Genomic DNA, 20,833 nt, shown 5'->3' with positions numbered 1-20,833 from the left:
AATCAACAGAATTTTTCCTGTGTTTCATTAAAAAAAAAATCTATATACTCAGGCACCAAAGGGTAACAGAAAGGCAATTTGGTACTTAAGAGTATTTAAGAGGCTAGATATGTAGCTCAATGGTAGAATGCTTGCCTAGCATGCATGAGGCCCTGGGTTCGAACTCTAGCATCACCACACAAAAATAAAATAAAATAAAATAAAAAGTACTTAAAGAAAGTCACATATCACTTAATAACAAAGGGTTATATCTTAAGAATTATATCATTAGACAATTTCTTCATTGGGAAAACATTGTACAGTATACGTCCACAAAAGTGGATGGTATAGCCTGTTACATACTGAGGCTGTCTGTACATATACATGGTATACTCCATGTATCTGAACAAAACAACCTGAGATTAAATCAAACTCAAGAGAAAATGATGCAATTAAGAGAATACTGAGGGTTGAGGATATAGCTCAGCATGTCTAAGACCTTGAGTTCAATTTCCAGCACCACAGGAGAAAAAACACAGAAATGGTGAATATAAGATATATGAGGCCACTAGAAATTTAACACAGAATACACTGTTTTACCCTAAACATTTTTCCCCCCCTGGGAAGGAGCTACTCTAATGTAACAATGAGTTACAAATAACAGTAAATAATAAATAAGTAACAATAAATAATAAGTGACAAAATGAATAAATATAAAGAATTTAGCCAGGCATGGTGATGCATACCTGTAATGCCTGTTGGTTTGGGAGCTAAGGCAGGACTGTGAGACCCTGTCTAAATAAACAGAGCTGGGGATGTGGCTCAGTGGTTAAGCACCCTGGGTTTAATCCTTCACACCAAAAAAAAAAAAAAAAAAAAGAATCAGAATAACATTTCATAAAAGAAAGCATTCAATATATGTCAATATTAATTTTACACATTAATTTTACATTATCCCTTTGTTTGTGCAAAAAATGTGCCCAAGAAAAAATAAAAATAGATGCCAAAATATATCCTTAAGTGGAGTTTCTGAGTTAAAAAAAAATAATTGATTTCTGGGTTTAGGAAATTGTTAAAATTCAGGAGAAATAGATCCTGCTGCTCTACAATAATACATGAAATTATAAAGGGTTAAAATGTATCAGGGTAATATACATAATTTAAACAGATCAATTTCAAGTGACGAAATAGAAGACACCATAAAAAGTCTACCAACCACGAAAAGCCCAGGACTGGATGGATACACAGCCGAGTTCTTCGAGACCTTTAAAGAAGAATCAATACCAATACTCTTCAATTTATTTCAGGAAATAGAAAAAAGAGGGAGCATTTCCAAACTCATTCTATGAGGCCAATATCACTCTGATTCCAAAACCAAGCAAAGACACATCAAAAAAAGAAAACTTCAGACCAATATCTCTAATGAACATAGATGCAAAAATTCTCAATAAAATTCTGGCAAATTGAATACAAAAACATATAAAAAGGATTGTGCACCACGATCAACTGGGATTCATCCCAGGGATGCAAGGTTGGTTCAACATACGAAAATAAAAAATGCAATTCATTACATCAATAGACTTAAAGATAAGAATCATATGATCATTTCAATAGATTCAGAAAAAGCATTTGACAAAATACAGCACCGCTTCATGTTCAAAACACTAGAAAAATTAGGGATAACAGGAACATATCTCAACATCATAAAGGCTATCTATGTTAAGCCCCAGGCCAACATCATTCTAAATGAAGAAAAATTGAAGGTATTCCCTCTAAAAAATGGAACAAGATAGGGATGCCCTCTTTCACCACTTCTATTTAACATAGTTCTTGAAACACTGGCCAGAGCAATTAGAATAAAGAAAATAAAGGGATACACATAGGAAAAGAAGAACTCAAATTGGCTTATGATATGATTCTATACCTGGAAGACCCTAAAAGTTCCACCAGAAAGCTTCTAAAACTAGTAAATGAATTCAGCAAGTAGCAGGATATAAAATCAACACCCATAAATCAAAGCATTTCTGCATATCAGTGACGAATCCTCAGAAAGGGAAATGAGGATAACTACCCCATTTACAATAGCCTCAAAAAAAAAAAAAAAAACTTGGGAATCAACAAAAGAGGTGAAAGATCTATATAATGAAAATTACAGAACCCTAAAGAAAGAAGTTAAAGAAGACCTTAGAAGATAGAAAGATCTACCTTGCTCTTGGATAGGCAGAATTAATATTATCAAAATGACCATGTTTCCAAAAGCACTATACAGATTTAATGCAATCCTGATCAAAATCTCAATGACATTCCTCATAGAAATAGAAAAAGCAATCATGAAATTCACCTGGAAAAATAAGAGACCCAGAATAGCTAAAGCAATACTTAGCAAGAAGAGTGAACCAGGAGGCATCACGATACCAGACCTTTAACTATACTACAGAGCAATAGTAACAAAAACAGCATGGCATTGGCACCAAAACAGACTGGTAGACCAATGGTACAGAAGAGAGGACACAGAGACTAACACACAAAATTACAATTATCTTATATTAGACAAAGGTGCCAAAAACATGCACTGCAGAAAAGATAGCCTCTTCAACAAATGGTGCTAGGAAAACTGGAAATCCATATGCAACAAAATGAAAATAAACCCCTATCTCTCACCATGCACAAAACTAACTCAAAATGGATCAAGGATTTAGGAATAAAACCAGAGATCTGAGTCTAACAGAAGAAAAGATAGGCCCTAAACTCCATCATGTGGGATTAGGCCCCAACTTCCTTAATAAGACTCCTTTGGTGCAAGAATTAAAACCAAGAATCAATAAATGGGATGGACTCAAACTAAGAAGTCTCCTCTCAGCAAAAGAAACAATCAGTGAGGTGAATAGAGAGCCTACATCTTGGGAGCAAATCTTTACCCCTCACACATCAGACAGAGCACTAATCTTTAGGGCATATAAAGAACTCAAAAAGCTAAGCACACACACAAAAAACAAATAACCTAATCAATAAATGGGCCAAGGACCTGAACAGACACTTCTTAGAAGAGAATATATAATCAATCAACAAATATATAAAAAAAATGTTCATCATTGCTAGCAATTAAAGAAATACGAATCAAAATCACTCTAAGATTTCATCTCACTCCAGTCCAAATAGCAGCTATTATGAATACAAACAACAATAAGTGTTGGAGAGAATGTGGGGAAAAAGGTACACTCATACACTGCTGGTAGGACTGCAAATTGGTGCAGCCAATATGGAAAGCAGTACAGAGATTCCTTGGAAAACTGGGAATGGAACCACCATTTGACCCAGCTATCCCTCTCCTCAGTCTATAACCAAAGGATTTAAAAACAGCATACTACAGGGACACAGCCACATCAATGTTTATAGCAGCACAATTCACAATAGCTAATTGTGGAACCAACTTAGATGCCCTTCAGCAGATGAATGGATTAAAAAAATGTGGCAGGGGCTGGGGATGTGGCTCAAGCGGTAGCGCACTCGCCTGGCATGCGTGCGGCCCGGGTTCGATCCTCAGCACCACATACAAACAAAGATGTTGTGTCCACCGAAAACTAAAGGAAATAAATACTAAAAAAATCCCCCCCCCCTCTCTCTATCTCTTTAAAAAAATGTGGCATATATACACAATGGAATATTACTAAGCATTAAAAGAGAATAAAATCATGGCATTTGCAGGTAAGTGGATGGAGCTAGAGAAGATAATGCTAAGTGAAGTTAGCCAATCCCAAAAAACCAAATGCCAAATGTTTTCTCTAATACAAGGTGACTGATTCATAGTAGGATAGGGAGAGGGAGCATGGGAGGACTAGATGAACTCTAGATAGGGCAGAAGGGCTGGAGGGGAAGAAAGGGACATGGGATTAGAAATGATGGTGAAATGTGATGGTCATTATTATTCAAAGTACATGTATGAAGACACTAATTGGTGTGAATATACTGTGTATACAATTAGAGATATGAAAAATTGTGTTCTATATGTGTAATAAGAATCGTAATGCATTCCACGGTCATATAAATTTTTTTAAAAAGGTAAAAAAATAAAATAAAATGTATGAATATCTTTTTTAAAAAGGGTTAAATTGACATGTTTTATGACAGAGAAATTATTCAGTGCAAGAAAAGGAGCCATGGATTTAAGAATACTAATAGTGTTCCCAGAGACCTTAGAAAAACCTTTTTAGTCACCAGCAAAATGTTCTAGAGAAATACAACTTGGTTTATTTAGTTCATGCAAACAAAAAATTACCACTAAAATACTGAATATACCAACAGAGGTAAGGAAGATAGGTTGAACTTAAAACCAAATCAATTGAACAATAGCTATGAATGAAGCCTACCTATGTCATTCTCCAATAGGTACTGTTGAATGTTCTATTTGGAATCTTTAAAGTATGATGTTGAAAGTGTGTAAACAGCACTCAACTCAGCCTATGATGAGTTTATGGACATTCACATGCCAATATTAGTAAAAATAAACATTTACTGTGTACCTAACACGTACTCAACTCTTGGCTTCAATATAAGGAAATTAAGAGTTGCTGAAAGGACCATCTACCTTCTATATCATCATAATGATTCTGAAAGAGTTTACATCAATGACTCTTTCGTGATTTGTTTTTAAAAGAAACCTAACAAATTAAATACATATTATTGTCACTGTTGCAAGTGTTCTAAATAGATTATTTTACTTGATCCTTCATGTAATCTTACTCTTACTAACAACCATTTGCAGAAAAGTAATCTAAAGCAAAAAGTTAACTACTAACAGGTAAATGGCAGGGTCCTAATTTAATCTAAAAGGTCTCAATGCAGAACTCACCTTCTTATTTACTATTTATACCCCTCAAATAACAACAAAAAATAGTACTTTGTTTTTAATGTAGGAAGTAAGAAATTACATTTTTTGAAAAATATAGAAAATTATATAGCAAAAATTTAAAATGTTTATACTTCACAGATAATATCCCATTTGCAAATTCCTTTAAAATAGAAAAATAACAAAAAAGTGGCTCACAGCATTCATTGAAGTACATTCAGTAAATTCTCAATGGTTTTACAGTGCTTTAACCATACAGCTAGACAAATCCATGAGAACATAAATTCAATCTATGGGAATTATAAACTAGTCCAGTTGGCAGGGCGACAGAATTTCATCTACCTAAATCAGATGATAAAATTCAAAGAAAACATAAAAATAAGAACCAAATGAAAAGTCATTATGTGTCTTTGGAAACCAGGAGGAATACATCTGAGTATCTCAAAAAAGCAAAAGAAATGGAAAACACACAGCAGAAGCTGTGTTGTTGGCCATAATGGTAGTATTGTCTTCTGACACTAGAGGGAAGTCATATTATTGAGACTTTGACCTAGGGAAAAGGGTTTTGAGACCAATCCTATATCTATGTAATGGAGTGCCTGCTACAGTATCCTCATTAGTATGTGGGAAAGAATTAATCTCAGGATCTGTCCAAGGCTTCTGAAGTCAATAGATAACCTTAGAAACTAAAAAAATGGTTGCCTTGCTAGTGAAATGATTTTTAGTTCAATCAAAGGAGAAACCAAGTCAAGTTAAAAATAAAAAATAAACCAAAATGACCGGGAATACAAATTATGTTTCAATAATAACCCTGAATGTGAATGGCCTAAACTCATCAATTAAAAGTCATAGATTGACAGAGTGGATTAAAAAAGTAAAAAGATCCAACAATATGCTGTCTTCAAGAGACTCATCTCACAGGAAAAGACATCCATAGAATGAAGGTGAAAGTGTGGGAAAAAATGTACCACTCACATGGGCCACATAAACAGGGGTTTCCATCCTCAGATAAAGTGGACTTCAAACCAAAGCTAGTGAAAAGAGATAAAGGACATTTCATACTGCTTAAGGGATTCTACATCAAAAGATATAAAACAACCATAAATATCTATACTCCAAACAACAAGGAAGCTAAGTATATCAAACAAACCCTTCTCAACTATAAGAACCAAACAGACCACAACACAATAACACTGGGTGACTTTAATACACCGCTATCGCCACTGGATAGATCTTCAAACAAAAACTAAACAAAGAAACTATAAAACTCAATAATACAATCAATAAGTTAGACTTAACAGACATATATAGAATATTCCATCTATCAATGAGCAAATACACTTTCTTCTCTTCTCAGCAGCACATGGATACTTCTCCAAAATAGACCAAATGTTATGCCACAAAGCGAGTGTTAGCAAATACAAAAAAAAAAAAAAAAAAACACAGAGATACTACCCTGAATTCTATCTGACCATATACAGAATGAAATTATAAATCAATGATAAAGTAAAAAATAGAAGGTACTCCAACACCTGGAGACTAAACAATACACTATTGAATGACACCTGGATAACAGAAGACATCAGGGAGGGGATAAAAAAAATCTCAGAGATAAATGAGAACTCTGATACAACTTACCAAAATCTCTGGTACTATGAAGGCAGTGCTAAGAGGAAAGTTCATCACATGGAGTTCATTCATTAAAAGAAGAAAAAGTCCACAAATAAATGACCTGACTTTCAAGACAAGCTCTAGAAAGAGAGTAGCAAACCAGCACCAAAAGTAATAGAAGACAGGAAATAATTAAAATCAGGGCAGAAATCAATGAAATTGAAACAAAAGAAACAATTCAAAAAAATGACAAAAAGCTGATTCTTTAAAAAAAAAATAAAACTGACAAACCCTTAGCAACACTAATGAAAAGAAAGAGAGAGAAAACTCAAATTACTAAAATTCTTGATGAAAAAGGAAATATCACCACAGACACTACTGAAATACAGAAGACAATTAGAAACTATTTTGAAAATTTATACTCCAGTAAAATAAAAAAACCTCGAAGATACCAACAAATTTAGAGGCATATGATCAACCAAACTTGAGTCAAGATGATATACACAATCTAAACAGATCAATCTCAAGCAAGGAAACAGAACACGCCATCAAAAACCTACCAACCAAGAAAAGCCCAGGACCAGACAGATTCACAGCTGAGTTCTACAAGACCTACAAAGAAGAATACCAATATTCTTCAAATTATTCAATGAAACAGAAAGGAGGGAACCCTTCCAAACTCATTCTATGAAACTAATATCATCCTAATACCAAAAACCAGGCAGAGACATATCAAGGAAAGAAAATTTTAGACCAATATTCCTGATGAACATTGATACAAAAATTCTCAACAAAATTCTGGCAAATCGCACACAAAAACATTTAAAAAATAGTGCATCATGATCAAGTGGGTTCATTCCAGGAATGCAAGGTTATAATGTAATTCATCACATCAATAGACTTGAAGATAAGAATCATATGATTCAGCCTCCTTATATCAAAAAAATCATTTGGCATTTGGTATTTTGGGATTGGCTAATTTCACTTAGCATTAGAAACAGATGAACTCTAGAGAGGGCAGAAGGGTTGGAGGGGAGGAGAGGGGATATGGGGTTAGAAATGACGGTGGAATGTAATAGTCATTATTATCTAAAGTAAATGTATGAAGACATGAATTGGTGTGAATATACTTTGTATACAACCAGAGATATGAAAATTGTGCTCTATATGTGTAATAAAAATTGTAATGCATTCTGCATATATAAAAAAAGAATCATATGATTATATCAATTGATGCAGAGAAAGCATTTGACAAAATACAGTACTTTTTCATGTTCAAAACACTAGAAAAACTAGGGATGGTAGGAACATACTTTAATACTGTAAAATATATCATCATTCTAAATGGAGAAAAATTAAAAGCATCCCCTACAAACTGGAACAAGACAGTGATGCTCTTTTTTACCACTTCTATTCAACATCGTCCTTGAAACTCTAGCCAGAGCAACTAGACAGACGAAAGAAATTAAAGGGTTATGAATAGGAAAAGAAGAACTCAAAACTACCATTATTTGCTGATGACCTGATTCTATACATAAAGGATCCAAAAAACTCTACCACAAAACTTAATAAATGAATTCAGCAAAGCAGAAGAATATAAATCAACACCCATAAATCAAATGCATTTTTATACATCAGTGATGAATCCTCTGAAAGACAAATTAGGAAACCTACACCATTCACAGTAGCCTCAAAAAAATAAAAATTAAATTAAATACTTGTTTTTCACCTCTTTTGTTGATTCCCAAGTATTTTGTTGATTCCCCTCTACAATGAAAACTATAGAAGACTAAAGAAAGAAATTGAAGAAGACCTTGGAAGATGGACAGATCTCCCATGCTCTTGGATAGGCAAAATTAATATTGTCAAAATGGCCATACTACCTAAAACACTATACTGATTCAATGTGATTCCAATTAAAATCCCAATGTCATTCCTTATAGAAATAGAAAAAGAAAACATGAAATTCATTTGGAAAAATAAGAGACCCAGAATAGCCAAAGCAATTCTTAGCAAGAAGAGTGGAGCAGGAGGCATCACAATACCAGACCTTAAACTGTGCTACAAAGCTATAGTAACAAAAACGGCATGGTATTGGCACAAAAATGGCATGGTATTGGCACAAAAATAGACATGTAGAACAATGGTACAGAATAGATGATACAGAGACAAACCCACATAAATACAATTATTTCACACTAGATAAGGTGTTAAAAACATACATTGGAGAAAAGATAGCCTCTTCAACAAATGGTGCCAGGAGAACTGGAAATCCATATACAGTAAAATGAAACTAAACCCCTATCTCTTACTATGGACAAATCTCAACTCAGAGTGGATCAAGGACCTAGGAATTAGTCCAGAGACCCTGCACCTAATAGAGGAAAAGGAAGGCCCAAATCTTCATCACATCAGATTAGACCCTGACTTCCTTAACAAGATTTCTATTGTGCAAGAAAGCTGGGAATGGAACTACCATTTGATCCAGTTATCCCACTCCTTGGTCTATACCCAAAAAACTTAAAATCATCGTATTATAGTAAGTAACATAGCCACATCAATGTTTATAGTAGCTCAATTCACATTCCTAATTTTAATAATTATACTGTATTTATGGAAGATATTAAATCTGAGGAGTCTGGGTGAACATATATGGTATGTGAGAATTCTTTGTATTATATACTCCATTCTTTTGTAAGTTTAGAATAATTTCAATAAGGAATTTTTTTTTTTAAATTCTAAAAAGAAAAAAGAATTTTGTTGGTAATAGGGATTGAACCCAGCGGCACTTTACCACTGAGCATGTCTTCAGCCCTTTTTATTTTTTATTTTGAGAAAGGGTCTTGCTAAGTTGCTTAGGGCCTTGTTGAGTTGCTGAAGCTGGACTTGAACTTGCCATCCTCCTGCCTCAGCCTCCTGAACTGCTGGGATTATAGATATGTGCCACTGCACCCAGCTAAAAAGAAAAAAAAAATTTATATTAAGCTCAAAGGTCACTTTCCTATTACTTCCTTATAAACAACTATTCTACACTAGGAAATGACCAGTTTACCTTAAAGCAAAGGAAAACAGTATCATAGGCTTAATTTTTCTCTCCTAAACCGATATTATGGAAGAGAAAATAAATTTTAAATGCTTCCCAGCTCCAAAATTCTGACTGTAAGTATCTAAGTTCCAAAATATACCCTTTATCACTTTGAAATCAGGAATAATGTGTCCATTATATTCTATGCTCTATGCCAGCTGCTTATATTCATTAGCTCTAATTCTTAAAAAAAAAAAAAAAAAAGATGGCGAGGTAGATATAAATATTTCATCAGCACTAATTTTTACAAAGTGCTGTCAAGATAAGGATGTATATCATCACTTACTAAAAAGAAAACTAGGAAAAGAAGAAGCTAAATAATTTTCCCAATTGTTAGATTGTAGACCTAAGGCTCAAGCTCATACTATCATCTGACTCTACCTTGACACCAACTTGACACCATGATGCTGCCCAAGGCGACTGCTGAGATAGCAACAAAACATGTAGGTATCATCAAATTTTATACCAGGATTAATCATGAAAAAGTGGTAATAAAAAAATTGGAAGCAATTATTTTATTTCTAATTACTGGAAACTGAACTTCTCAACCATGAAAATAAGAGGAAAAGATTAATACTAGGCAAGTTTAATAGTCTCCAAATTGTTTGTAGAAATATTTTCCTGGTTTCCCACATATACATGAGAAACAAATATTATTCAAAATATTCTAGAAACAAGAATACGGTTAGTAGACAAAATCATTCTAAAATGATCCTGGGCATTCACAATTCACTCTAGAGTGCCTAGAAAAGAAGTCTGCTGGGCCAGATCTCCCTCTTTTTCCATCAGTAGGAACTGCACAAGAACTCGATTTCCCATAGAACCAGAAGTTTGTTTCACCTCCACAGAGGAGCCACAACTTCCCACAATCTCCAAGGACCGGGTAGGTTTTCCCAATTTTTAAAACCAGGTGGCAACTAATCCTAGATATCCCAGGCTTAAACAGCATATCTGTCACTCCACTATGGATGATCCTTTCAAGCCTATTCTGATAATAAAAGGACAATGATGGGCTGGGGGTGGTTCCACAGATATACCACTCTATGGTCAGTAGGTCCATAGCACCTGCCTTAGCATTAATTCGCTATGGGATAATGGGAAAATCAAGGGATCTTTTCTCATTTAAATATTGTTGGCTTACAAGTTTCCCCAATTCAGCCCATTTCTTATCATATAAATGTGCTACCATGTAAAATTCATCCCATGCTATCACACAACAAATAGGACAGCATGGCAAGGTAGATATAAATATTTCTTTCACAAAAATTTCTAAAAATGAGAAAGTTAGAAAATAAAAGGAATCCTTTATCTAATTGGATAGTAATAAAATAGTTTAAATGCCTTTCTTAAAAATATATGCTTTAATGAAAACGTTAACTGAAAAACCAGACTATCATACATCAATGATCTAGTCACAATCATCTGTACAATATCTTTTTTTTAAATTAATGCTCACACCTACTTTATGGGTTGATATTATTACCTCCACTTTGCAGGCAAGGAAAATTAGATAGGGTCAAAGAGGTTAAATAACTTACCAAAAGTTATATACCTAGTATATGACAGAACCCGGATGGATTTAACTACTACAAGATACAAAATTGCTTTAATTTGCTGATCTTTCTAACAACCTTAAAAGATCTATAGGCAGCATGTTTGAAACAAGCATACTTCAGACAGAGTTGAACAATTTTAGGCCTATGAAGATGAAATAACTTGGTCTATATTATACTAAATTAGCATAGCAGCCATAAATAAAACAATTTTACAAAAGTTAGACTAACAGTAATATAATAATAACAAATACTATACAGAGTGCTTTGATTTAAAAACATATTCTAACACTGTAGTCAAAACATCTTTCCAAACATAAAGAAAAGTTTAGTTGTTAATTTTTTCACTACAAATGAACAAGTCTGATGCTGTGATAATTGTTACACATAATACAGAAAACTAGTAGGAATTCAGAACGAGCCAGTGAACGTTTTATGCTTCAACATTATCAGTATGGCATAAGAAACTAATTGGAGACAATATGACCACTTATAAATAACTCAAACAACCTAACATTAATATTTAATGAACTTTTATTCTAGGTCTGTAAATATTTTAACACTTCCAACGAAGACATGCTACAACAGAAAGGACTCCTCAAAAAGCTAGGTATCAATTCTGAAATTTGCTTACATGGTAATCAATATCGCAACAAAATGGTATATATCAAGAATAAAAAAGGAGTTTTCTTTTTCTTTTCCAATTTATGAAGAACTGGAGGATAAAGCAAACAGAAGCTGATTATTCATTTGGGTTCTATGATATTAAAAATTCCACATAGAATTTACTTATAATGCCTTCTCCTAGATACAAGATATAAAGTAAAATCTCAGACAACATATGCATACTTTAGGAACACTAACTCTTTGCATAAAAATTTTTGCCTCCAATTATCATTTGAATGGTATCATTTCAAACACCTAAAATATAATAATTATAAACATGTTTAGTAGTTATACATTGATACTTTCTTGATCTGTTCTTAAAATATGTAAGACAAAGAGATTTGGATCTAAATTCTTGGTTTATAAATTTTTCACTTTTACTTTTTACATGAAAGTTGCCTTTCTCAAAAACCAGAACATGAACAAATCAAGAAAATCAGTTTTAAATAAGCTCTAAAAGCTGTCTGATGAAAGAGAAGTAAACATAATAAGTTTTTCACTTGCATCTTTGTTCATTCAATGTTTTTAGAGTGACTGACTCATGCATGCTCAGCACTCCCTCATAAGTATTTAATCACTTTAAGTAATCAAGGTGAAAGACAAAAACTACAGAACTTCCAATATGTTCTTTGTAGTGACAGACTTGGTAATTGTAAGGTAGACTATAGACTTATTTCCAATCGACTCCCATAGAAACACTCTACAAGGTCTTTTGAAAATAGCTTTAGTTGACTTTTGTAATGGGAAAAATGACACAATTCTCCTGAAATTCTGTTTTAACTTATTTAATATCAAAACAAATTATTGGAGTGAGGGGAGTAGCTCAATGGTAGAGCATATGCTTAGCATGTGTGAGGCGCTGAGCTCAATTCCCAACCCAAAAACAAAGAAAAAAGATATTGTCAATGTTTGAACATTAATGGCTAAAAAATTCTGTAAAACACAAAAGATAGTTTCCACTTTCCACATCACAGAATGTACTTCAGATACACGTAGGAAATATGTAGGATATTTGTTCTTTGACAATTCCCCTCCTGATTTCCCTCTAAGATATACCAACTATTCTGTCTTAATAATTAAGTTGAGACACAGCATCAAAAAAATAATCAGAGGTAATTACTTACTCTCAGGACACAAGACAAAAAAAATTTGTTTTTATTTACTTCTAGGAAAATTCACATGTATTTTAACTGTTCTTAACTACAATATTTCTCTTCAACAGAACAGACTGAATTTGAAATGAAATACTTTCTCCTCTTTTACCTCTTAACAATTCTAGTGGTTAGCTCAGATAAGTAAAAGACAATATGTGTAATGTAGTGTTTATCTACCATGTATATCAGTCAGAGACAACTGAGTTATAAAAAGCAGAATTCCGTATTAAAAAATCTTGTTCTGTAGAAATACAAAGATACCTTAAAATAAAATGTATATAATCAATTAACTATTCCATATATGAAATAAATAAAGAAATGTAATAATGAATGAAGTTAGAAGGCAATGGCAGTACATAGTCCTGATCAACATTAAACTAATCCATATGTAACCCAAATGTGGATTCCATTTGTTTATAAAAAAAGAAAAAAAGGGGGCTGGGGCGTGGCTCAGCAGTAGTGCACTCACCTAAGCACGTGTGAGGCCCTGAGTTTGATCCTCAGCACCACATAAAAATAAATAAATAAAGATATTGTGACCAACTAAAAAATAAATATTTTAAAAAAGAAAAGAAAATTCTAGGAAACCAAAACAAAACAGTATTTTTTAAGTAGTGGAATAAAATGAACATACGTTCAAGGATCTTGGGGCTTATTTAATACAAGTTCAAAAATTTTTTTGAATTTTCTTACAGCTTTACATATTAAGAAAAATGTATATTCTACCTCATTATATTTGTGCGCATGCACACACACACAGTTATCTTAAAAGTGTAATTTTCTCACCCCATCACCTCCGAATTAAAAAAAAAAAAACCATACCCTTGGAATATTTCCCACAATTATTTTGTTTCACGTAACTCTGATACCTATCCCTTCCTCAAAACCTGGAATTAAAGATTTGAGAGTAATCTGGTAATATTAATAGGTCCAATTATCATTTAACTACTTTTTCTTCTTTGCTTTATTGACAATTTTTAATATCTAAAGCTTTAACTACTTCTGATATTTCTAAGCTTGGTTTCTCAGAATTTATTATGTTTTCTGCTTCTGCATGGGTTAATTTCTCATTTATTCTATAACATTAGAGATCAAACCATGTCTCCTTACCTGATTTCAAAAATGTAAAACTTATTTGACAAAGAAAACTTCCTTTTGACATGCAGTTTTCTCCAACTTACAATTACCATCACACCTTTACATTTTTGTACTATTCAGAAAGAAAACATAAATTCTGTGTGTTCCTTCATAATAATCTTAATTCAGTACAATTATTTCTAGCAACTACATATTTTGGAAGTTAATTTTTAACTTTTTAATAGAAGGTATTATAAAGAGGAAATACAAAAATCCTAAGTGTATACAGAACTTACTGGTTTTCATAAATTAAACATAACAACTTAGCTCAGATTTTTTTAAATGGTGTTCGTAACTATTATATTTATTTAGTAACTTCTGCACCATTTAGTAACTATTATATTTTAAGTTCTAGCTAACTCCTTTAACCTTTGATATTTTACATAGAATGCTAAATATGAGGCTTTAACTGTACTCACTCATTCACTAGCTCACTTACTCTTTCAGCAATAATTGTTTGAGTACCCACTATATGTATGAAGCCACTCTATACACTGGGAATAAATAGGTAAACAAAATAAATGAAAATCCTAGCCATCACAGAGCTTATATTCTAATAAGGGTAAATGATAACAAAAACAACAAAGTAGGTCAACTATATACTATATTGGTGATAGGGCTAAGGAAAAGAATAATAAAAACAGGCAAAGGGTTAGGAAATGTAGAACTTTTAGGAAGAATGGCCAGAGAATACCATATTGAGAAGGTTATATCTGGGTCAAAATCAGAAAGAATGATGGAGCTAGCAATGGGAGTATCAAATACAAAAACATTCTAGGTGCAAAGATCAGCAAGTACAAAAGGCTCTGAGATAGGGGCATGTCTAGTATATGTGAGAAACAGCAAGGAGACTAAGCAAAGTGGAAAGAAATTTTGGATGATGAAGGAATTAGATGATGAAGTAAGATAAGTAACAGGGGACAGGAGTCAGATCATTCATGGCAGCATGGTTAAGGAATCTGGCTTTTACTCTGAGTGAAAAATGAAGTCATGGAAGAATTTTGGATGAAAGAGCATAAGGCGTGCATTTTAATAATGTCACTCTGGTTGTTGCACAGAGAAAAGACCAAAGAGAAAACAGACAAAACAGTGAAAGCAGGGAGACCAATCAGAAAACTACTAGTATAATCCAGGCAAGAATTATGATGGCTTGGACCAAGGTGGTGGCAGTGCAGAAGGAAGTAATCAGTCAGATCCTGTGTATCCAATAGGATTTGTGGAAGAAACAGATGTGGGAGGGATCAGAAAATCAAAGTCAAGGAAAAGCCAAGATTTGGCTGGTTCAACTGGAAGAGTGAAGTTACTATTAAATGATAAGGGAAAAGTGCAGGAGGTACAGATTTTTGATGGACTACTACAGTTTGGAATATGTTAAGTTTGAGGTCTTTATAAGATACTCAAAGGAGCTGCCCAATAGGTAGTAGAAGAAAGGTCTAGGCTGAAGACTTAAATGTTGATGTCATCAATACATAGCATTTGGGTAAAATCACCTAGCAAATGAATAGAGCCAAAAAAGTGAAGACATTCAAGGATGGAACCCTAGGTCTAAACATTATCAAAGTTTAGATTAGGTAAGCAGGTTGTCCTAGAAACCAAGTAAAGCAAGTATTTCATCAAATAAAGATGAGAACACTTGGATTCAGCAACAGTAAGGTTAGATGTCTGACTGGAGGGCTTAAGAGAGAACAAGAGAAGAAAAATCTGAGATAGTATATCCTTTTTAAAAAGTGTTTTATTCTCAAGGGAGGGAACAAAATGAGGCAATGGCTGGAGAGTGAACTAGGGGAAAGATTCTTTTTTTTTTTTTTAATGAAAGAACATCTTGTAGGTTGGTAGGAATGATTTAAAAGACAGGAAAAAATAAAGATATAAAAGAAAAAAAGGAGGATTGCTAGAATGATGACAAGGTAAAAACTACTATATGAGTGCATGAATTGGCCTTAGCAGGGAGCATGGTGAATTCCTTTCTCACAGAAGACAAAGAAAAATACATAGACATGGATATAGATAGCTAGGTAGATAGTGGAAGCTTGCAGAAATTCTCTTCTGATTGAGTCAATTTTATTTTTGATCTAAGCAGCAAGGTGGAAACAGTGCTGCAGGTTTGAGCAGAAAGCGGGATACATCAGAAGTCATCTAGAAGTATGAGAGTAAATAAAATCTGATTACTGTGTAGCATTAAGGACTCACGAGATTAGGGATCATGAATTAAAAGTGAGACCAGGTGTGCAACAAAATGAAATTATATCCCTATCTCTCACCATGCACAAAACTCAAAGTGGATCAAGGACCTAGGAATTAGTTCAGAGACACTGAATTTAACAGAAGAAAAAGTAGGCCCAAATTTTCATCATGTTGGATTAGGCCCCAACTTCCTTAATAAGACTCCTGTAGCACAAGAATTAAAATCAAGAATCAATAAATGGGATGGATTCAAATTAAAAAGCTTCTTCTCAGCAAAACAAACAATCAGTGAGGTGAATAGAGAGCCTACATTTTGGGAGAGAATTTTTACCACATGTACATCAGATAGAGCATTAATCTCTAGGGTATATAAAGAACTCAAAAATCTTAACACCAAAAAACCAAATAACCCAATCAATAAATGGGCCAACGAACTGAACAGACACTTCTCAGAAGATGATATACAATCAACAAATATATGAAAAAATGTTCAACATCTCTAGCAATTAGAGAAATGCAAATCAAAACTACTCCAAGATTTCATCTCACTCCAGTCAAAACGGCAGCTATTAAGAATACAAACAACAATAAGTATTGGCGAGGATGTGGGGGAAAAGGCACACTCATACATTGCTGGTGGGTTTGCAAATTGGTGTAGCCAATATGGAAAGCAGTATAGCGATTCCTTGGAAAACTGGGAATGGAACCACCATTTGACCCAGCTATCCCACTGCTCAGTCTATACCCAAAGGACTTAAAAACAGCATATTACCAGGACATAGTCACATCAATCTTTACAGAAAGAGATAATATTTTCCTGCCAAACAAAGCAGCACAATTCACTATAGCTAAATTGTGGAACCAACTTAGATGCCCTTCAGTAGATTAATGGATAAAGAAAATGTGATATATATATATACACACACACACACATACACAATGGAATATTATTCAGCATTAACAGAGAATAAAATCATGGCATTTGCAGGTAAATGGATGGAGTTGGAGAATATAATACTAAGTGAAGTTAGCCAATCCCAAAAAAACAAATGCTGAATGTTTTCTCTGAGATAAGGATGCTGATTCATAATGGGGTTGGCGGGGAGCATGGGAGGAATAGACAAACTCTAGACAGAGCAAAGGGGAGGGAGGGGTGGGGGGGCATGAGGGTAGGAAAGATGGTGGAATGAGATGGACATCATTACCCTAAATACATGTATGAAGACATGAAAGATGTGACTCTATTTTGTGTATAACCAGAGATATAAAAAATCATGCACTATATGTGTAATAAGAATTGTAATGCATTCTGCTGTCATATATAACAAATTAGAATAAAAAAATAAAGGAAAAAAGTGAAACCAGGAAGTATGGTTGTTTCTTTTCCTCTAGATATTTTCACATGTTATGAATGCAGGAAAGGAGCAAAGAGTACAGAGCTAAGATTATAATGACAGACTGGAATTTAATCTGAGGAAGGAAAGGTAGGATGGCAGGATCACAGAGTAAAAAATTTTTCTAATTCAATTTTTAAAATGAAGGGACCTGATAGGCCCACTATGGGAAAAATTATACACAGAAACATTGAAATCACCAAGAATTATAAACAGTCTTGGAGTTCATTTTCAGTGAACAGAAAATAAAATCTGTTAGGAAACAATTCTCTGTGTATTTCATGTTTCTGCAGATACTGTGAGTGGAAACACGCTATCTTTGTTCTGGATTATCTTTTACAGCATGCTATATAACAAACACCTTTAGAAAACTGAGAGCATCCTCCTCCAGAGAAAAACACGAAGAAAGAGACAATATTTTCCTGCCAAACAAAGGCAGACATGTTCTGTGCTCCTTATCAAAATTCCAGATCCCTAAGCTTGCGGTTTCTTGTATGTAATTCAATATACTGTATACACGTCTCTCCTGGCCCTCTTCACGGCACTCCTCAAACTGAGGAACCAGTGAAAGCAAATGTTGTTATTTTAACTGATCTTTTTTTTTTACATCATGCTTTTGCCATTAGTAATAAAGTCTTTTATCTCTGGCCCAGAAGTTTCCTATCTTATGCCAACATCCATGAAACTATGAAGGTTAACTTGTCAGCTTGCAAACAAAGTAAAATCTCAGACCTTTGACAGTTTGTTAACAGAATCTCCAAGAAATGGGAGATAGAAAGAGATAACTGCAACCAAATGCAGAAAAGGGATAATATACGATAAAATCTGGAGATATTTTAGAAGAGAGAATGTTCTGGAAAAAGCAAAGAGCATACCTCCAGGCTCAGTGATATAAAAAAAAGCAAGAGAAAACAGCTACTATTGAGAGGGTTGAAGGTAGTTTCTTAAGAAAAGGAAGACTTAACTTAGAAAAAAAGTGAAGTAATATAAATAGAGATTAACAATAAAAGTTGTAGGGACGTTAGAAAAGATTTTTCAGGAGACGGGAAGTAGGTTTTAGAGTCAGATTTGGATACATGTGGTGAGAGATCCATGAGTTTTTGGCTCCTCGTGGTAATTCACATGAACAGGAAAAAAGCATAATGAAATCAGTTGAGATTAGTTTTAATCAGATTAAATTAGTCTGCTTATTTCTATAGTCTCTATTCTTTCATCCACCCAAAAGCTTATGAAACACTTTTTTTTTCTAATCGTACAAAACATCATTCCAGGGGAAAAAAAAAATCTTTTCAGTGCTATGAATTTAATCCAGGGTCTCAGCATGCTAGGCAAGCATTCTACCAATGAGTTACACTTCAGTTCTTAGAAAATTTTATACATAAAAGTTTCAAAAAACATCAAACTGTTACTTAAAACATTAAGAAGCAGTTGTTAACTTACTTGAATTAGATCTAAAATGCCGAGTTCACTTTCTGAAGAATCCACACAGAAGACAAAATATAGGGTCGCATAATGTCTATAAATCAGTTTGTTGTCAGATCCTCCAATTAATCTAAATGACAAAACAAAACAATTGAAATGTTAAGGGGAACAAAATTCAAATCATTTGCATTAGCTCAAACAAAGTAACAATATGTTTAAAACCTCTTATAAAATGAAACATTCAAATGAACTTATTTCAGAAACTAAGTAAATTAAGATGACTATTTTCCTCAGAAATGTCAAGTGAAAGAAGCCAGTGTTTAATTTTAGTTCATACATTCAGTGAACTATTCACTGATTACTAGGTGCTAGGCACCGAAAGTGCATAAAGATCAACAAACAAATAAGATTACCAGATGGTAGATGACCGTACATACAAAATCAAAATAGGACAATGCCATATTGAAGGGTTTACTACTTCAGACTAAAGATTAAGAAAGAGTGACATTTACGCTGAAATCTACTGACTAGCAGCCAGCCATGAAAAAACTTAGGGATGAGCATTCAAGCTAAGGTAACAACTAACAAAAAGGCCACTTCATCAAAAACAAAGAATGTATATTTCTGAGAAGAGAAAAGAAGGCCAGTGGGCAAGAAAGGATTAGTGAACAGTGAGGTAAAAGAAGGAGGTAGAAATTAGATCACAGGACATTTTTAAGTGCTTACTAGATTTAACTCCATAGGTCACAGTAAATTACACAGCTTAAGACTGATTATCAACTAGGAAAAAAAAAAAAAGAATGACATTTCTTAAGTTTTAGATTTACAACCAAGATCTTCTCCAAAAATACATTGTTTTGAAATACAAAAGTCAGAAAACTGAGCTAATACATAAATTTTTTCATCAAATACTTTCATGATATTGACTAGAATTTCAGCATTTTAAAATAATAACTCAGGAATCAGTCAAGATATTTTTCTAAATATAGTTTAGTTATATCATAGTTAAGTTTACAATAAAAAACTCACCTCCTCAAAAACCTCTTAACACTAACAAATTAAAAAAAAAATCAAGGCAAAATGTAATCAAAGCTAACTGAAAATTCAAATAGAATACAGGAAAACAGCATGTGTTTAGTAACATTAAACTTATGAGTTTTGTAGAAATGACTTCCCTAAGTACATGTTTCCTGTGTCCTCTAATAGCAAAGGTGAAATGACCTCTGAAAATAGTTAAGAATTCCTTCTATGCTAGACAAGATACTTAGAAGTCTACTTTAAAAATTCTGAGATTATATTTATGATTATAGCCACAACTGTTCCCTGAAAGGAACAAAAAGAACACAAACAGCAGGCTTCATTTCTTTTAGAATAAGTAGTGTAGTGATTTTCTAAAATTTTTCTTTTGCTTTGCTTTGAAAGAGGTCCAAGTTTCTGAAGACTCATAGTTGCTAAATGGCCATGAATCTTATTAAAAGAAACCAAAATTAATAATATAGTAAGTACATATTTTGCTTTTAAAACCATAATTTCATCTTTATAGTACAATACTGATAGGAATGCTCTGTGAATGCAAATAAAACACAAAATTTTAGAAATATTTGTAGTCCAAGTTGCCTCATTTTAGGAGATAAACTGAAGTCCAAGAATATGAGCAAGCTGATTGAGGAAATTAGCTTGTCAGTCATGAAACTAGGACTAAGCTAGATGTGTACAGTTTTGTCTCGGTTATAGTATCTGCTTTCTACTCCTATGAGATGAGAAATTAAGAGGCTGAGATGAGAGCAAATTATAATAATAGC

At 33.4% G+C, this 20,833-nt stretch overlaps 1 protein-coding gene across 2 annotated transcripts in view; it reads right to left on the bottom strand.

Annotated features, from left to right (window-relative positions):
• Positions 1-20,833, bottom strand: part of Ap3s1 (adaptor related protein complex 3 subunit sigma 1) — an 82,263-nt gene that overhangs the window by 32,832 nt on the left and 28,598 nt on the right. For both annotated transcript variants that reach the window (XM_071612200.1, XM_027941131.2), the window contains exon 3: positions 19,050-19,161. In XM_071612200.1, the coding sequence (XP_071468301.1) occupies positions 19,050-19,161 (112 nt within the window). The remainder of the gene's footprint in view (positions 1-19,049; positions 19,162-20,833) is intronic.

Source organism: Marmota flaviventris, chromosome 5 (genome assembly GCF_047511675.1).
Source record: "Marmota flaviventris isolate mMarFla1 chromosome 5, mMarFla1.hap1, whole genome shotgun sequence".
Lineage (NCBI taxonomy): Eukaryota > Metazoa > Chordata > Mammalia > Rodentia > Sciuridae > Marmota > Marmota flaviventris.
The sequence above is the reverse complement of the archived record's forward strand: the minus strand, read 5'-3'. Positions and strand labels throughout refer to the sequence as shown.